General features: G+C 58.8%; 2 protein-coding genes across 5 annotated transcripts in view; one reads left to right on the forward strand and one right to left on the reverse strand.

Annotated features, from left to right (window-relative positions):
- The first annotated feature begins 10 nt into the window (after nt 1–10).
- On the forward strand, nt 11–7,104 carry Fam71e1 (family with sequence similarity 71, member E1). Of its 2 annotated transcripts, none has more exons than XM_013509022.1 (5): nt 11–242; nt 430–530; nt 893–1,023; nt 3,307–3,577; nt 6,835–7,104. In XM_013509022.1, the coding sequence occupies exons 1-5, from the start codon at nt 107–109 to the stop codon at nt 6,871–6,873; spliced, it is 678 nt and encodes a 225-aa protein (XP_013364476.1). In that variant the 5' UTR covers nt 11–106; the 3' UTR covers nt 6,874–7,104. The 2 variants fall into 2 exon arrangements, with proteins under 2 accessions (XP_013364476.1, XP_013364475.1); XM_013509021.1 differs by lacking the exon at nt 6,835–7,104 and adding an exon at nt 3,840–4,282.
- Nucleotides 4,418–18,583, reverse strand: part of Mybpc2 (myosin binding protein C, fast type) — a 22,160-nt gene continuing 7,994 nt past the window's right edge. For all 3 annotated transcript variants that reach the window (XM_013509020.1, XM_005412782.2, XM_005412781.2), the window contains 17 exons: nt 17,485–17,657; nt 15,412–15,577; nt 14,385–14,491; nt 14,041–14,070; nt 13,698–13,837; nt 12,516–12,675; nt 12,330–12,434; nt 11,516–11,704; nt 11,152–11,286; nt 8,966–9,133; nt 8,797–8,885; nt 8,526–8,721; nt 8,055–8,194; nt 7,445–7,604; nt 7,112–7,248; nt 5,788–5,974; nt 4,418–4,538 (listed from right to left, as the gene is read on the reverse strand). In XM_013509020.1, coding sequence (XP_013364474.1) covers nt 4,528–4,538; nt 5,788–5,974; nt 7,112–7,248; nt 7,445–7,604; nt 8,055–8,194; nt 8,526–8,721; nt 8,797–8,885; nt 8,966–9,133; nt 11,152–11,286; nt 11,516–11,704; nt 12,330–12,434; nt 12,516–12,675; nt 13,698–13,837; nt 14,041–14,070; nt 14,385–14,491; nt 15,412–15,577; nt 17,485–17,657 — 2,293 coding nt within the window. In that variant the 3' untranslated portion in view covers nt 4,418–4,527. The remainder of the gene's footprint in view (nt 4,539–5,787; nt 5,975–7,111; nt 7,249–7,444; nt 7,605–8,054; nt 8,195–8,525; nt 8,722–8,796; nt 8,886–8,965; nt 9,134–11,151; nt 11,287–11,515; nt 11,705–12,329; nt 12,435–12,515; nt 12,676–13,697; nt 13,838–14,040; nt 14,071–14,384; nt 14,492–15,411; nt 15,578–17,484; nt 17,658–18,583) is intronic.

Genomic DNA, 18,583 nt, shown 5'->3' on the forward strand with positions numbered 1-18,583 from the left:
TATACTTCCAGATTCCCCCAGCCCGTCCTTCCGGTGACGTCACCACCACAGCGTCCTCTGTGATGTCATCAAAACCTGGCCCGCCTCGTTATGATGTCACCTTACCATGGTTCCCGCCCTTTTTTTCCCCTGGTGCTCCTCCCTCCGTGCCCACCAAAGGGCGGGGCGTTGCGGCGATGGGAGGCACGGGCCTAAGTCAGCCCTCCGTGCAGTGCGTGAGATGGGATCAAGTGGGCTGGCAGGTGAGAGGCGGACCCAGGCCAGGAACCAGTGAGGCTACCAAGGCGGGTGTAGGGCCGCAATGGAGACAGCTGATACCCTTTGCCCGCCCTTTGCCGCCCCGGCCCAACCTGTTGGGGGAACGGGTCTCGCCTCCCGGGACTGGGTGGGTCCCGCACTTCGTCCATCTAGGATGCTCTCTGGTTCTAGCCTGTGCCCTAGAAGGCCCCGGATGGCTCCAGCGCCACCTCCTGAGCGGCGAGTTCGACCAGCTACGCAACTTCACCGTTTTTGAGAGCAACTTCGTGCAGGTGGGGAATCCCCGGGGACCTCGGCCCCAGAGCCTGGGCCCGACCTTCACCCTCTCCCTGCCCTGGACGTTCCCGCATAACCCATCTCGTGGAGGTGCTGACCTCATCTCCTAGTGATCTCAAGCCCCCATATCCCCAGCCTGTTAGCTCGTGTATGAAACCTGGCCTCAGATCTTTGCAACAGTTCCTCTGATTTCCCACCCTCGGATTCTTTTCCTGTCATCCCACAGCAGCGTGCTCCCAACCTGATTCTTAACTCCCCTGTGCGTGACTGTCTTTACCCTACAAGATTCCTGACCTCTGATCCCTGTCCAATTCCGCCCCCATCTGTCTGGCCCCTGACCTCTGACCTCTGGCCCCAGGTGACCCGGTTTGGAGAAGTTGCCAATAAGGTCACCATGGGAGTGGCAGCCTCTAGTCCAGCCCTGGAACTCCCAGACCTGTTGCTGCTGGCTGGCCCTACCAAGGAGAATGGATGTCTGCAGCTTCTCGGGTGACTGTCCCTCCTGCAAGACCTCCTTCCTCGGCTCTGGCACCCGAGCCCCCTGCAGCACCCCCTCACACACGGCCCCCCGGGCCCGGGAGTGCTAGCTGCTGCCAGCCCTCACTGAGCTGCTGTCTGCCCAGGAGTAGGAGGACAGGGCGGTCTACGGGAGCCAGAAATCAGGGCCTGCATGACACTGGGGGAAGACTGTCCTCAGTGCTACCCTGCTGGGGTCGGGACAGTGACTGTGGAGCGCCCCCACAATCTCATCTCTCACCTTGTATTCTTGTGTCGTCGTTGGGCTCTTTTGCCCCATCCTCCAGAGAGAGAAAGCGAGGCTCAGAGAGGGGAGCCAGTTACCCAGGGCCCCTCAGCGGGCCGGCGTGCACTGAGCTTAGAACCTTGGGCTCCTTGTGAGCAAAATTTTCCCAGAATTATATGCTCTCACTGGAAAAGCGACACAAATAATGGGAAAGGAAACACTCTGAAGCACAAAGCTGACACGTCCTGGGCTTCTGCCCGCAACTCCAGCTGCAAGCACAGGGACATTTACAGCTTTCCATGGGGACACATGTGTTCTGCCAGGAGCCTGCACTTTTCTGACCAAATCTCAGTTAATGACAGTGAGGGAGAGAGAAGAAGGAAGGGAGGTCCCGAGCTTCACAACCTTTGTTCCTCCCCTTGCCTTGTTGAGAAATCCCACAAAGCAATTTTCCAACACCAGTAAGATGCACTGAAATATTTTTGACATGTTGTAAACCTTTCAGTGCTGACGTGTCCCTCCTGGAGGCTCTCACCCCCCCACCCATCACTGCAGTTGGGGGCGCACTGACAGCATGCCGAGGGGTGACCTTGACCTCTAGTACTCTCCTTCACCACCCTAAACCCCTCCCCAAATGAGTAGACCGCGGAAGAAAAATCTTGGCGCTTGCCCGGCACACAGGGCCTCCAGACACATGCGCTGCCCAACCCCGTCCTGTCTACCCACGAGCGTCCCTGAGCAAAGCCTGGGCGGTGAGGACAGACGCACCTAGGCGCCACCCGTCCTTTTCGACAGCAGTGGAGGACATCCACACCTCCTTTTCACCGCACCCCTCAGCAGCACCAGCCAGCGCCACTTCCTGTGGGCGGCAGGGCCACCAGGCCCCCTGACATTCACCCTCGGCAGACCCGTGTTCCATGTGGTAGGGATGCCCTCGAGCAGTCTGCCTTTGACTAGGCTCCCTCTCTGTGCCTCAATTTCCTGGAAACGGGGTGGGGGTGGGGCAGGAGGCGCGCCACCTACCCCCGTCGGGGGTAAATGCAGGGTTTATAAATATAAAGTGTCTGGGAGCAGCTGGGACAGCAAGCACTGTCAGTGACAGCTGCTACTCTTCCTTTTAGGAAACAAAATCGAGCTGCGCATTGGGCACGGGGGTGCTGTCCAGGGACTTAGGGTCACGGCCAGCGTGGCAGAGACCTCCGTGTGTATAGGGCTGTGCTCCCGTGTGAGGTCAGCCGAGTCCTTCCCAGAGGTCCTGTTCCTAGGCCTCAGAGCAGTCAGGTGACCGCCGCTGCTGTGGGTAAGGACACAGGAGTTGGTCTCAGTGCCAGCTGTGTGGCCTGGGCCAAGTTCCCCGCCCTCTCTTGACTCCTCTTCTGTCTTGTTGGACCTTGGACCAGCTGGGGGCCTAAGCGATTCGCTTATTCAATTACGCCATTGGCATCCGTGGAGCGCCCGCTGGTGTCAGCACGGGCCACTAGGGAAGCAGCCCTGGACCTACCCCGCCCTCAGCGAGCTCGCCTTCTGGGAAAGCAGGGGAGAAGGGATAGCCTGCCAGCTGGGCTGAGACCCGCGAGGACACAGTAGACGGGGAAGCCCGGCTGAGCAACTTGGTAACTTAGTGAGACTCTATCTCAAAATTTTTTAAAAGGGGTGGGGTGGGGCTGAGAAAACAGCTCAGTGCTTCAAGAAATGAATAGGCCAGGGGAGATCTGAGAAGGCGCCGCTTGAGAAAGATGCAAAGGAGATGGCTTTGCCTTTGTGCGGGAGCCCAGCGAGGGAGCCCAGCGAAGTGTTCGCCGGCGCCCTCTGGCGGCCCCGTGGGGCACAGACGGTAGGGCTGCCCAGCGGAAAATGAAGCGGGTCGCGCCTGGGGATGGCAGTGGAGTTAGTAGTTGGAGGACGAGGCTGGTCGGTGGCTGGAAGGTGAGGCTGGACTTAAATTCAAGAGGCCACAAAAGCAGAAAGGGCAGAGCACAGGGTGGCGAGGTGGGGACCTCCGACCTGAGGCCGCCCCTCCCGCCGCCCAGGCTGTTCCCCCTGCAGTTCGTCCAGCTCTACATCCACGACGAAAGCCGCCAGCAGCTCAAGGTCAAGTTCTGCACCGGCCGCGCCTTCTACCTGCAGCTGCAGGGGCCTGCTGAGACCCGGGACCTCGAGTTCGGCAAGTGGGTGCGGCTGCTGTACCACCTGCACTTCCAAGCCGGCCAGGGAGCCGTGCCCTTCACGCAGGAGTGGGGGGACGAGGACGAGGAGACAGGCGGGGACCAGGAGGACCGGGAGTGGGACTGGCGGGACCAGGTGAGGGGAGGGGTGAACGGGGCAGGGGAGGCCAGGAGCGGGGGGGGGGGGGCAACCCAGGTCTGCGGGAGGAGGCCAGGCTGTGTGCCTGGTTCCCTGAAAGGCTGGGGAGGTGAGGTAGGGGTGCTCTGGAAGATGGGGTGCTAGAACCCGGGGGCTTCTTCCTCTGGAGACCCCAGGCCCCTGCCTTGCGGCAGCTGGAGACCAGCCCTCCCCACCAGGACCCCTCTGCGGCGGGCCTGAGACACTGTCCCCCTCCCAGCTTCAAGACAGGGAAGCCAGACTGGACCCACAGACCTCCGAGCTCTGGGGACTCTGATGCTGTCTCTAAGGACCAGGGCCACACAGACGGATTATTAACACTAATAAAGATCGCCGCTTACGAACACAGCCAGCTCGAAGGCACTTCTGCCAGCAGCGCCCGTTTACCGAGGCAGAGGCTGCCTTGGCGGGTCTTCGGTCAGTCAGCAGCGGCCGGGTCCCCACGCAGCCAGGTGACCTGGTGCCCGGCGTCCCCAGCGTCCCCACGGCACGCAGCCTTCCCAGTCCGCCCTGGGGTGCATCTCTGACTCACTGTAGATTTCAGTCACCACCAGCCCGTCCCTTTCTCCCACCTTGGCAGCAGGACCTGGGGCTCCCCTTTGAAGCTCTGCGGTTGTCACGACAATATGGTTGCCCCCACTAAACTCGCTGTTCAAGATGGTGGCCCCAGTGTGGCCTCTTTTGTTGCGGCCGCCTAGTGGTGGTGGCTGCCCTGCCCGGCTGCCCCTCACCCACCCCAGGGTGACCAGCCCGGGTGAGGGGGAGGGGAGCGACAGAGGCGAGGAAACCACACACACAGTAGTCTAAGCAGCACTGCTTTGTTATCAGCAACAGCTGGAGAAAGGCACAGTCCGGAGCTCTCTGGGGTTGCAGTCGGGGCCCAGTCATCTTGGCAGCTGGGAGCTGTTTCACTGTGGCACTACGGGGGGAGAAATGAGTAGGTGAGGTGGGCTGTGGCTCCCTGAGCTACCCAGGCCTCTCTGCCTGCTGAGTCCCTGTGACCAGCAGGGACACATGACAGTACATCTCCCTGCAGCTCCTCTCCCTAACCATTAGCGGCCACGACCACTGTCATCCCCACCTTTGGTTTTTTGAGACAGTGTCTCACTATGTCGTTCAAGCTGGCCTTGAACTCACTGTGTAGCCCAGGCCAGCCTCAAACTTGAAGCAATCCTCCTGCCTCAGCCTCCTGGGTGCTGGGATTACAGCATGCACCACCACACCTGGCTTATTTTTTGAGACAGGGAGGGCCTCACTAAGTCACCTGGTTTGATCACTGTCATTTTCTGCTCAAAACTCCTGTGACCAGCTGCTGGCTCCAAGTAGTCCCTGGTCCCATGGTGTGGATGCTTTGAGCAGATTCAGGGAGTGAGTAGGGATCAACAGATTATTAGACACTGGGGCAGCCAGGAAGCACGGTGACCTAGAGTAACGGTGACTTGGACTTGGAGCGTGTCCCATCTGAACCCCTGCTAAGGTCTGCAGTCACTTCTGACTGCCGGGGTGTCACCAGGGCCAGGGAAATCTGAGTGGACCAGAGGTCACAATCAAGTAGGGACCGGACATCCATGTGGATGTCGTGGCTGTGAGGTCCCGGCTGGGGATCCAGGGGTGCTGAGGAGCCCAGGAGGGCTGTGATGAGGGGGCTCCGGACTCACTGTGGACCAGACACCCCTGTCTAGGACTGTAGGGGACAGGCAGGAGAGCGAGGATGGAGGCAGGGAGGCTGAGGAGGAGGCCCGAAAGAGGGTTCTGGAGGAAAGGGATCCAGGGGCCAAGGTGAGGGCCAGAGACCAGGTGTGTTGGCGCACGCCTATAATCCTAGTACTTGGGAGGCTGAGGCAGGAGAACTGTCAGTTTGACAATCTGGACTACAATCTGACAGTCTAGACTACGTAGAGAGTTTAAGACCATCCTGGAATACATAATGAGACCCTGTCCCAGAAGAAAATGGCGGTGGGGGTGGTGGTGTCAGAGCTGCAGCTGACGATGCAGGAGGAGGCGTGTCCTGGGCTCCCAGGATCCTGGGCTCCACTTTTATCCCTCTGCCAACCCAGGGAGCCTCCCAGGGCGTGGCTGCCAAGTTCCTGTCCCCGGGGCCCACACTGCTCCAGGACCATTCCACCCGGGACCCTGCCCCCTTCCCCGGGCCCGGGCCCGGCCCTCACCTCGCACGTCCAGCCTGCACTCGGCCAGAGCCTCCCCTAGCTCGTTGACAGCCCGGCAGGAGTAGTTGCCCGCGTCAAAAGGCGAGGGCCGGCGGATGTTGAGCGTGAGGACCCCCTGGTGGTTGGTCATCAGGAACTTGGGGTCTTCACCGATCTCCATCTTGTTCTTCATCCACACCACCTTCGGCTGGAGGGGGACAGAGAGCGGGAAGGGTGGCTCAGGGGTGCGGGGGCCAGGGCAGGGGGCTCCTGCCTCAGGACCTTGGTACTTACTCCCCTGTCCCAGTGCCCCCTTCCTGCCCTTCCCTAGTGCCTGCCTGCCCCTCACCTGTCCGCTCACGGCCCCTAGACCGGGACAGGAAAGGCTGCATTTCCTGGCACAATACTGTCCTTATACCTTTATGTTCACTGTGTGACTTTGTACCAAGGCCAGCCCCCGCCCCACCCCCCAATATGCAGGAACTTCTGGTCCTTTTTTCCCAGCACACAGAAAATCTCTGAAAATGCTTGAAGAATGAATGGAGTGAGTGAGTGAATGATGCAATTAACTATATGGAGGAAGTGAAAGAACTGTGGACGTGGGTGGGCTGGTAGGTGAATAAACGAGCCGGGAAATGGGCAGTGGAGTCCGGGAGTGGACGGTCATGGAGATGGAGAACTGATGTGCATGAAGGGAGCTAAAAACACGCAGTCCGGTGCAGAAGCCGGCACGTGCTCCCTACGAAGGCCAGGTCACACGCAGTTCAAGGATTTCAGGCCCCAAGGTCTCTGCTGCAATGAGTCAGCTCTGTTGCTGTAGTGCAGAGACCATGGTAACATGTAAACTATTTCTATGTGGCCTGTGTGCCAATAAAACTTTATTGAGAGGACCAGGTGGCAGGCAGATTTGGCCCAGAGCTATAGTTTACCAACTCCTGGTCTACAGGGTCTCCCTGTTCAAGGTTGAAGGGTTCATATTTCCAAGTGGTGGCCTGGAAATGGGTAGGGGGTGAGCCTGGGGACCCCTACAGTCCAGATCCCCCAGCCAATGCCATTTCTGTTCTCCAGGCACTGCTGTTTGTCCTTGCACAGAACAAGAGAGACTGAATGACCTCCCCTCTGAGCTCAGGCTGCCAAGAGGAACCGCTGCCTGGCAGGAAGACAGGGTGTCATTGTCTGAGCCCTGGGCTCAGGCCAAGGATCGAGACAGGAAGTGGGGTAATGTGAGCAAATCCCATGAAACCGGAGGATGCCGGGAGGAAGTGGCAGTGTGCTGGGCTTGGGCTGTCGTGCCCATTCTCCCTGGGTCCCACACGTGCCACTCCTATGGCCACCACCCTGTCACCTTTGGGTTGCCTCTGACAGCGCAGTTGAGAGCTGCGGCGTAGCCGGCCACAACCACCCGGTCAATGAGGGGCGTCAGGAACTTGGGAGCCATCCTGAAGTCATGCTCCTTGTACTCAGGCTGTTTGAGGGTGATTCCTGGTGCGGAGGGCACACCCATCAGGTGACTGACTGAAGGCTGTCCCTGACCCAGCCAGCCAAGAGACCCCACCGCCTCTGCCCCATCCCCAGATGCCAGCAATCCGAGTCCAGGGCAGAGGTGAGGCTCAGAGTCCAGATTGGCTCCACCCATAGTAGAACCATCGAAGGGACAGGCCCTGGGGCGGGGCAGCACCTTTTTTAAGGATGCGAGCTGTGTTCTTGGAAACCCCAGGCAGGTCGCTGAGACCGCAGATGTTCTCGCTGAACACACGGAAGTAGTACTCGTTGCCCACGATGAGGTCTGACACGGTACAGCTGGTGTGCCGGTTGTGTTCATAGACGTTGAACCATTCCTAGTGTGGGGACAGGACACCAGGGGGACCACACGCAGGTTGATGCAGCAACCTGTCATTCATGGCAGCAGCAGTTACAGTTTCCAACAGGGAGGGACCACCCAAATATTCACCAAGGGATGGGTGGATGAACAAAATGTAGGTTAGCAGTGCAAAAGAATATTACTCAGCCCTGAAAAGGGTGGAAGCTAGCACGCAAGCTAGACACACATGTCACATACTCTCTGCTTCTGTTTATGGAAACGTCCAGAGTCAGCAAATCCACACAGAGAGAAAGCAAAGTGGGGGTTTCTGGGGACTGGGTTGGGGTGGAAGGGAGACTGCTGATGGGGACAGGGTATCCTTTTTTGTGTGATAATGAGGATTGAACTCAGCGCCCTCACCCCAGGCTACACACTGTGAAGCGGGCTCGCCAGCAACCCCCCACACCCATGGGCCCCGGCCCCTCACCATGGTCTTCTTGTCAGCTTTCTGGACGAAATACCCTGTGACCTCACTGTTCCCGTCGTCTTTGGGAGGCTGCCACTCCACCAGCGCGTTGGTGCCCCACACCTCCTTCACCATCACGTTCTCCGCGGGCCCTGCCTTTTCTGGAAGGACAGGGGCTGTCGCATGCCAGCCCGGAGTCCCTGCCGTCCCCTCCTCACCGCACTCCAGACTCTGACACCTCAGGCCCACGCCCTGGGTCCTCCAGTTCCTCACCTTGTTGCCCCATTCCCACCTTACAGACTTCCCGCACCCTAAACTTCTGGCCTTCTGCCCCGCCCACTCCTAGACCTGCCAGAGACCCCGCCCCCTCAGCCCCTGACCCCGCCCCCAGCCTTCACCAACCCCCAGGCCACGCCCACTGGGACTCCGCCCCTTAGGCCCTGACCACGCCCTCCGGTCCCTGGCCCCGCCCGCCCCTGCCAGTCTGCGCACCCACGACGCGGATGCGGACGGTGGCCGTGTCCTTCATGTTTTCGATCTGCACGGTCAGCTCGTACTCCCCGGAGTCGGAGCGGGCCGCCTGGCGCACGAAGAAGACGGTGTCGAAGTCGCTGGTGCGCACGTGCACGCGGGAGGTGTCCACGGGGGTCCCGCCCTTCGTCCACACCACCTGGGGCCGTGGCTTGCCCTGGCGGGAGGGGCGGCGAGGTCACAGGCTGTGCGCAGCAGACCCGGCCCTGCCTCCGCCCGGGCCCGCCCGTACCTGGAAGGGGATGACCAGGTTGATATGCTCCCCCACTTTGCGGATGTAGGTCTGGCGCAGGTGGCGGGGCAGGCGGATCTTGGGTTGCTCTGCGGCACAGACACCGGGCTCAGCGCCGGGCTGGGGCACCACACGGACGGGCATGAGGAGGCCGGGCGAGGGCACTCACCCACGATCTCCCGGATGGTGACCGGCTGCACCAGTGTGGCCGGCTCGCTGCGGCCCGCGATGTTGACCCCGACGACCCGGAAGAGGATCTTGGCGCCCGTGGGGAGATCCTTGACCGTGAAGCCGCAGCGCTCCACCGGCTCCTTGTTAGCAGAGATCCACTCCTCGGCTAGAGAGAGGAGACTCCTGGGCCTCGGAGCCTCCCTCTGAGCCCGCACCCCAGAGCCCACCAGCAGTGAGGACCAAGTACCCAGCAGCAGCCTCTGCTCGTCAAGCAGTCTACGATCGGGTTCTGAGGCCAACCCGTGTTAACGCATTCATTCTTGCCTCAACCCGACATTATCCCATTTTAGGGTGGTGGAAACTGAGGCCCAGAAGGGCTCAAGAGCACCCCAAGGTCACACAGCTCTGATGCAGTACCCAGGGCCTTCTGAGTCCAGAGCACACCCAAGCTCTGCACGCTGCCAGGCATGGCTGGGAGGGCCAGGGAGTAGCTCTGTCCTCTGCAGAGTGGGAGGAGGCAGGGGAGCAAACACCCCAGGTGCCGCTGTGGGGGGCAGGGGTGGCAACAAGAATCGAGAATCATCTGATTCCCTGCCTCCTGTTTCCTGCCCTTCTGACTTGGGTTTATGCCTGTGGGTTGGTGAGCAGCTGGGGGTGAACCGGGCAAGCCTGGTTCTGGCACAGGGTGGGGGCAGCCTGGGTCAGAACGGGTGGAGACCGTGGGAAGAGGGAGGAAGCTGACAGCAGGTCAGGCAACATCATCTCCACGCATCGCCCAGTACAGGGCCACGGTGTCCTGTCGAGGTAGGCAAGGCCTTCTCCAGCCACGATGATGGTACGGTGGCTCCGGAACGTGGCCAGCGTCCCACCTCTCACAGTGTGCGGCAGGATGGGGACCCTGGTTGGCTGGCTGTCAGGCCTGGAATGTGGTGTTGAGATATCGCTGCCGGGGCTCTGGGCTGGTGCTGCACACCCAATAGGTGTGTGTTTGGTAGAGGACAGGGGAGGTATGGAGACGTGGGTGGCAGAGGGCAGGTGGGGAGACAGTAGTTATACAGGTGATTGAATGGGCCTATGGGTTTAAGGAAGAGAGGGACAGAGGCAGGAAGGAAATAAGGGAAGGTGGTGAAAAGATACATAGGGGAAAATTGTTCCTGGATGGATGGGTGGATGGGTGGATGGGTGGATGGATGGATAGATGGATGGATGGATGGATGGATGGATGGATGGATGGATGGATGGATGGATAGGTAGATGAATGCATGGATAGGTGGATGGATGGGTGGGTGGATGGATGGATGGATGGATGGATGGATGTTTGGATGGATGGATGGATGGATGGATGGATGGATGGATGGATGGGTAGGTGGGTGGGTGGATGGATGGATGGATGGATGGATGGATGGATGGATGGATAGGTAGATGAATGCATGGATAGGTGGATGGATGGGTGGGTGGATGGATAGATAGATGGGTGGAAGGGTGGGTGGGTGGATGGATGTGTGGATGGATGGATGGATGGATGGACAGATGGATGGATGGATAAGTGGGTGGATGGATAACTGGATTATCCAAAAGCTTTTCAGATGGACAGAAGGATAGGTGGATAGCTGGGTATGATGACGCACACCTGTCATCCCAGCACTCTGGGGGGCTGAGGCAGGAAGATCACACGTTTGGGCCCAGGCTGGGCAATTTAGTAATTTAGTGAGACCCTATAAATAAATGACTGGAGATATATCTAAATGCCAAGGTTCTGGGCTCAATACCCAGTACAATAAAAGAAAGAAAAAAAAAAAGATGGATGACCGAGCAGGAAGCAGAAAGGGAGGGAAGAGAGGAGGAAAGGGGGAGAGGAAGGCAGGGGAAAGAGGGAGAGAGGAATGAAAGGAGGGAATGAGAACAGTAGGGAAGGAGCTCGGCTGGCTGCTGAGGAACAGGCTGGTCAGACGGACGGAGGAGAGGCTGGCCGGCCGGATGGGTGGGCGGACAAAAAGATGGAGGCGCGCAGGCAGCAGGTAAGTGGTCAGGAGGGCGGAGGGAGGGCGGAGGGAGGGAGGGGGAGGGGCTGGTCCTTAGGGGTCGGGCCTGAGCCAGCGACGCCAGCACAGAGGGCAAAGGCAGCCCTGCTGGGCTCTCTCTGGCCACCCTGGCTCGCAGATGACGGGGCGGGGTGGCACTCACAGCCTTCCAGGCAGTACTCCACCAGGTAGCCATCGATGCCGCCCGCCCCGATCCTGTCCGGCGGCCGCCACTTGAGCGTGGTGGTGGTGTCCGTCACGTCCTCCACTATCAGGTGCTGGGGTGCGCTTGTGGGTGCTGCAGGGATCCAAGGATGAGAGAGTCAGCAGGGGCCAGGGGCCAGCAGGCACGGGCAAGGCTCAGAGACAGGACCCTGACCGGGACGGGGCCGGAAGTCAGCGAGCCAGTGTCACTGAGATGACCAGACACCACGAGAGGACAGTTGCCCAGGACGGGTCGTGTCAGCCTACAGGCCAGAGGCCAGTGACAGGCAGAGCAGGGCACAGGGAGAGGGCCAGGGCATTACCGATGGGCATGAAGGGCTTGGAGTTTATGCTGGGCTGGGAGACGCCAATGGCGTTGACCGCAAAGACCCGCATCTCGTAGAGGACGCCCTCGATCATCTTGGTGGACTCGTAGGTCAACTCCGTGAAGACCTCGAAGTTCAGCTTCATCCAGCGCTGAGAACCCTTCTTCTTCCGCTCCAAGAGGTACCCTGGGCACCCAAGCAGAGAGGAGCGTGGAGGCTACGGGGTCACAGGCCAGCTGGGACAGTGCCGGTCACATTGAAAGGACCACATGACCCACAGGGGTCTGCGACTGTGAATTCTGTGCTGCTGTCCAGGGCCACAGAGCTTCCCAAGGCTACTGCTGGGAGCGGGTGTCAGAGAGTCCAAGTTGGGAAGGGTCAGGAGGCAAGAGGGGTCACAGGTTATGACTCAGGGCCAGGGGTCACAGAAAACCCCAGGCCAAGGGGCAAAGTGAAATTTATTCACAGATCGATAGAGGATAAATAATGATGGCAAAGCTGGGTGTGGTGCCGTATGCCTGTCATCCCGGCACTTGGGAGGCTGAGGCAGGAGATCATGAGTTCAAGGCCAGCCTGAGCTACACAGTAAAACCATGTATCAAAATAAAAAGGGTTGGGCAGGTAGCTCAGTACAAAGCACTTGCCTAGCACAGGAGTCCTGAGTTCAATTCTCAGGACCATGAAAAATAAAAAAGGAAGCATGGCAAGAAGCCCCGGGCAGGGGTCAGAAGGCTTCAAAGATGGGAGCCCAGCTTTCGAGGGCGGGGAGGGCGGATGGCGGTCCCAGGGCCCCCGGCTCTCAGGCCCTCACCTGTGACCGGCTGTCCCCCGTCGTACTTGGGCGGCTCCCAGACCAGGATGGCCCAGTCCTCTCCAACCGAGGTCACACGCACAGCCTCCGGGGGGTCTGGGACGTCTGGGGGCCAGGAGAGTCAGGAGCACCCTCGAGAGCTCAGGGAGCCACCCCGGCTCAGCCCCCTGAAGCCTCTCTGCTCACCCACAACCCGCAGGAAGATGGAGGCCACGTCCTCGCCCACGGGGTTGGTGACTTTGATGGTGTAGCGGCCCTCATCCGCCCGCTCCGCACTCTCGATCAGGAAGCTGCTGCAGTCCGCCCGCTGCTCGATGCGGACTCTGCCCTCGGTGACCGAGAACACCTGGACACAACCACCGGGCGGCCTGGGTTGCACCAGCTGTCCAAACCCAGATCTGCCCCTGCCCCGCCTGGCCCCGCTCCAAGCCCACCAGTGGCTCTGTACGGCCACAGGGGGCGCCGGACCCCCCACTCAGCACACACAGCCTCTCGATTGACCTCAGCCTCGCCGCTCCTCTCCACTGCCCTCCTCGCCTCCAAACACCGTCCACCATTAAAAGCACCACGCTGCTTTGCGAGTCCCCAGATGTAAGGCCATTCCCTGTGCATGTGACACCATGCTCTTGCATACCTTTAGCCCCCAGGATGGACGCATGGATGCATGCACGGATGAATGGAGCGATAGAGAGATGGATGAATGGATAGGGGAATGGTTGGTTTGATGGATGCTTGGATGGATGAATGGTGCAAAGACAGATGGATAAATATATGAATATCTGGCTAAGCACATAGCCATAAGTGTCAGGAGTCAAGAGGGGTCATAGGTCATGACCCGGGGCCGGGCCTCACAGAAAACCCCAGGCCTTGGGGCAAAGTAAAACTTACTCACAGATCGATAGACGATACGTAATGATGGGGAAGCATTTCTAGATGGATGGGTGGGTGGATAGATGGACAGACGGATGGACAGGTAGGTGGAGGGATTTCTAAATGGACGGATGGATAACTGGGTTAATGGATGGATAAACAGACACATGGATTAATTAGCAGGTGGACCGATGACTGAATGATTAATTGATGATGGAAGAATGGATGGATGGATGGATGAATCATTGGGTAGATGGGTGGAAGGGTTAGTTGGTCCATTTATTTAATTAGCTTTTGGGTAGGTGCTCACGGATAAAGCACCCACATCAAATAATGGACAAATATAATCTCCAGTTTTAGAAACAACCCAGTGAAGAAGGAATACTTGTCCTTGTTTCACAGAAGATGACACTGAGACTTAGAGAGGGGAAGCAACCTGCCTAAAGTAACCCAGCAGCGCTAAGCAGGAGAGAGACGCCGGGGAAAGGCCCAACCTACATCATCCCCCTTCAGCCAGGTGGCGACGGGAGGCGGCTCCCCTGTGATGGCCACGTCCAGCCTCAGCTTGTTGCCGGCCACGACCACGATCGAGTTGTCGGAGGTCTTCCCAGAGCAGTCCAAGTGGATCTTGGGTGGTTCTGGAGGTAAGGAAGAGGCACTGCCCGCTTAGGGACAGCAGGGAGCCTCCCAGCCCACCAGAGGGGCCCTGAGAAGTTGGGTCCGAGGGCATTGGCCCCAAGAGCCTGTTCCCAGCCCTCAGACCTGGGGGAGTCCAGGCCCAGCCTCCTCCCTCAGACCCAGGGATCCAGGCCCCACCTCCCGGGGCACCGGCCACGCTCACCTTGCTTGGGGACGTACTCCACCTTGATTTCTGCAAGACCAAGGAGACTGGAGGTTAGGTCACCGCCAGGCCCCCTCCACCTTCACAACCCAGAGGCAGAGGGGAGCATCTGGCAGTCACCGTGGGAACTGGGGTGCTAGGATGTTCAAAGTCATGAGCCCCCCTGCTCCCTTGTGGACCCCTCAGCATCCAACACTCTGGACATCTTCCGCTGACTCCGCCCGGAGCTCCCCCCCACCTGCCCTCAGCCTGCTGTATACTCAGAGACACTCGATCATGCGGGGAGGGCCTCGCGGGGTCTGGGGCCTGGAAAGGTCCCTGGGGCAACGGGAGGGCGTCTTCACCCAGGAAATTGAGCTTGGCCGAGAGGGACAGCGCGTAGCCGTCGGGCACGAATGTGTAGTCTCCCTCATCCTCGGGGCGGACGTCGTCGATCACCAGCTTGTGGATCCTGAAGCGGCGAGGGCAGGGCTCAGGCCAGGTGTGCCCCCATCCGCATCCCTCAGTACCCACTCGAGAAACACCCTCTTTGGTGCCACCTACAGGGCTGTCACTTCGTTGTTTTTTGAGACAGGTCTCACTGTGTAGCCCAGGCTGGCCTTGAACTTGTGGCGATGCTTCTGCCTCAGCCTCCTGAGTGCTGGGATTATAGGCGTGCGCCACCACGCCTGGCTAATGCCCATCATTTTTATCGGGGCTCCGGAAAGCTATGGCCTGGATTTCTGTCTGTTTACCAGCTGTGTACATTGTGCTGGGGAAGTTGTCAAACCTCTGTGCCTCTGTTTCTTCCTTATGATAACTCTCTGATGGCGATGCATTTACCTGGCAAATGGTACGTGCCCGACGGGCATCAGGACTAAATGTCACAGTGACAGACGCCACCAGAGAACAGAACTCCTCGTGTTACAGGAAACGGAGAAAGCGGTGTTTTGGAGGGCTGTGATCACCAACCCACGGAGGCGTGCGTTCTACCAGCAGGAGGTTGAACTCTGCCCTTGCCACGTGACCTTACGGGGACCCCTCCGTCCCATCTAGTGGCGGCATCTGTTCCCCACCCCTTGATTTTGGGCTGGCCTGGGACTTCCTTTCCCTGATAGAACAAGGCGGGAGTGACAAGGGGCCCTTGCTGCTGCCACAGGAAAAGCCAGGACTCCCTTAGTGGAGGATGTGATGTCACCACGGAGTGCTGGCAGCTAAGCTGTCCCAGTGGATGTCCTGCCAGAGCCCTGGCATGAGCAACAGAGCTGCCATTCACCAGCCACAGAGGCACCAGCAAGGCCATCCTGCCTCAGCCAACCCCCAACCCTGCTCTCTGGAACCAGTCCATTTGTTACGCAGCCACACTGACTGATACACAAGCCTGCGGCTCACCTGCCAATGTGGGAGATGGTGATCCTCTTGCTGGGCCGCACCTCGATCCCGTTCTTGTACCACTTGCCCGTCACCTTCTCATCCGACACCTCGCACTTGAACACGGCCTGCTCCGCGGCCTTCACTGTCAGATCCGCGATGTCCTGCAGGACCTCGAGCTGTTTCTCTGGGCAGGGAGGAAGGACATGGGGCTGTCACCTCTCCAGCCGGGCCTCAGGCCCTTGTGAGCACCCTCTGTGTGCCCAGTACTGTCGGACGCTGGGGATGCAGGTGTGGACACAGACAACCCAGAAACAGCTGCTCCCTTGGGCAGTCGCATCCCAGCATGAGCAAGGAAACGCCAGGAAAGGATGGGGTAAGGGGGGACCCTGGGGATGCACAGTCTCCTGGGGGCGGCAGCTTGTGCCAAGGGCCTGAGGCAGGCAGAGGTACAGCTTGTGTACAGCACATGCCTGACATGTGCGAGGCCCTGGGTTCCATGCCAGCACCATACAACAGGGATGCAGCAGGCTTCCTGCAGGGAGCAGCCGCCCGAGGCCGGTACAGAGGGAGGGAGCCCGGGTCACAGCCACAGAGGGGACTCTGCTTCAGCTCAGTAATGCAAGGGCCACAGAAGTGGCTGGGAAGAAGACTGGGATCTTACATTCAAATTATTATTGTTTTAGTTTGTTTTTTTTTTTGAGACAGGGTCTCGCTGTCATTCAGCCTGGCCTTGAACTCATAGGGCTCCTCCTGCCTCAGCCTCCCAAATCCTGAGATTATAAGCTTGCACCAACACACCTAGCTCAAATGATTATTTACCTTTTAAGTAAGGCAGTGCTTTTTCATTTTGAGACAGGGTCTCACTATGTAGTCCAGGCTGGCCTGGAAGTTGGGGCAATTCTCCTGCCTGAGCCTCCCAAGTGCTGGGATCACAGGCATGGGACACCATACCCAGTTTTTTGTTTGTTTGTTTTTGTTTTTTTGAGAACAGGGTTAGATTACACAGCCCAGGCTGGCCTTAAACTCTGCTGTGATCCTCTTGCTTCAGCCTGCTGAGTGCTGGGATTACACGTGTGTGCCGCCACACCCAGCTAAATAAAGCAATGCATTTACACAACTCAAAGCACGATAATAAAAGAATTAGATCTATAGATAAAAGTATCTTCCCCTCAGCCACCCACCGCAGCCACACGGGTCCCTTCCACAAGGGTGATGGGCGCCCAGCTGTCCTCTCAGGATGGCAGGACCAGCGCCCCCCTCAAACCCCACAGAACCCAGCCACTGCCTCCTTGTCCTGGGTCCTCTCTGGTAATCACGCTACACCGCGTCACGCAGGGAAGGACGAGGAGAGCCGTGCAGCTGCCGTATCGGTCTCCCCAAGGCGCCCACACCAAGGCTGGCTGGGGCCGGGATGCGGAGCCCACCGTGTATTTGTTCTTTCCTTTCTCCCTCCATTCTTCCTTTCTGCCTTCTCTCTTTTTCCCTTTTAAAACACAGCATCTTTGTTTTGTCACCTAACAATGTATCTTGCAAATCCTTCCAGATCAGTAAATGTAACATTTTCCTTTTTCAAATGCTGCACAAGGAAATAGGATCGTTACAAAAGCCTTGGGCTTGCTTTTCCTTTCTTTACTTTTCATTTTTATGGAATTAGCAACACACAGTGCACAGAGTGCCGTGGGCTCTTTGCTCAGCTTCCCCTGCAGTGACATCTTACAGAACTGGCTGGTAGGCGTGGTGGCGCACGCCTGTAATCCAAGCAGTGGGGAGGCTGAGGCAGGAGAATCACTATGAGTTGGAGGCCAGCCTGGGCTGCATAGTGAGTTCCAGGCCAGCCCGAATGTCATAGCAAGGCCCTGTCTCAGAAAACCAAAACGAAATAACTGGGGCCAGAATCTAATCCTGGACGCTGACAGGGTAGAGTCCTGTGAATGGGCTACAGGGTTCACTGAGCTCGCTCCAGCAGGCATGTGTGTGAGATGCAGGAAGGTCACAGCAAGGGGACAAGCCAGAGGGCTGGTGACAGCAGCCCTGAGGTCTGGCGGGTGGGGAAGGGAAGCAGGAAGGCCCAGCCCCAGCTGGGGGCCATACCTTCCACGTGGAGGTCCGCCTCGCACTGGCCACCATTGGTGATGACCTGGTAGCGGCCCCCGTCCTCCAGGCTCACTTCCGAGTAGATGAGGATGTGGCGCTTGCCGTCCTTCTTGAAGCGGAACCGTGCCTTATAGGACTCCTCCCGTGTCAGCTCCACGCCATCCTTCATCCTGGGCAGAGGGGACGAAGGAGGGGACGGTGAGGGGCCCGCACGGCCCAGGCCTGGGCCCGGGGGAGACAGAGAGGACATCGCGGGAAGCAGGCAGATAAAATGGGGAGTGGTGGGAAGAAAGGTTAGGGACACAAAAAGAGATCATGGGAGCTAGGTGTGGTGGTGCATGCCTGTAATCCTAGCACTCTGGGAGGCTGAAACAGGAGGATCTCCAATTTTACCCCAGCCTGGGCAACTTTGCAGCTTAGCAAGAACCTTGTCTCAAAATTTAAAAAATAAAGAAGAATGTAGCTCAATGCAAAGGTCTTGCATTCAATCTGTAGTATACTACACACACACACACACACACACACACACACACACACACATACACACGAGTCATAGGGAGAGATCAAGGCAGGAAAAAGCCCCAGAGTCTCGGAGGCAGGTGTCCAACATGGCGGTCCTGTGAGCAGGGCTCCCCGCCTGGGACGCCCCGCTGCTCTCTGCCTTATCTTTCAGGTCACAGCTCAGTTCTGAATTGTCACCTCCGCCAGTAAGCCCACCTGAGGCGCCTCCCCTCTGAAAAGCTGACACAGCGTCCGCCTCTGCCGCCAAACGCTTGTCAGAGTGGGGCATTTACAGGGCCCTGATGACCCCACCAGCTCTGCCTCTCTTCTCCGCCCACACGCCCCGCACCAGCTCTCCGGATTACAGAGGCCGCGAAGGCAGGTCCCGGGCTGCTAGTCTGTCCCTGCTCATGCTGGACATGCAGAGGACTGCAGCCAGGCGGCGGCGCCAGAGAGCGGCCTGGCGAGGAGTGAGTGATCGGGTGACTGCATCGATGGGCGAGGGGGTGGGGGTGGGATGAGGGGATGATGGAGGAAGGGAGGGAGAGATGGAGGAAGGAGAGAGATGGAGAGAAAGATGGAGGGAGGGGAATGA

The sequence above is a fragment of the Chinchilla lanigera genome, unplaced genomic scaffold (genome assembly GCF_000276665.1).
Source record: "Chinchilla lanigera isolate Chin_1 unplaced genomic scaffold, ChiLan1.0 scaffold00158, whole genome shotgun sequence".
In the NCBI taxonomy this organism is placed as follows: domain Eukaryota; kingdom Metazoa; phylum Chordata; class Mammalia; order Rodentia; family Chinchillidae; genus Chinchilla; species Chinchilla lanigera.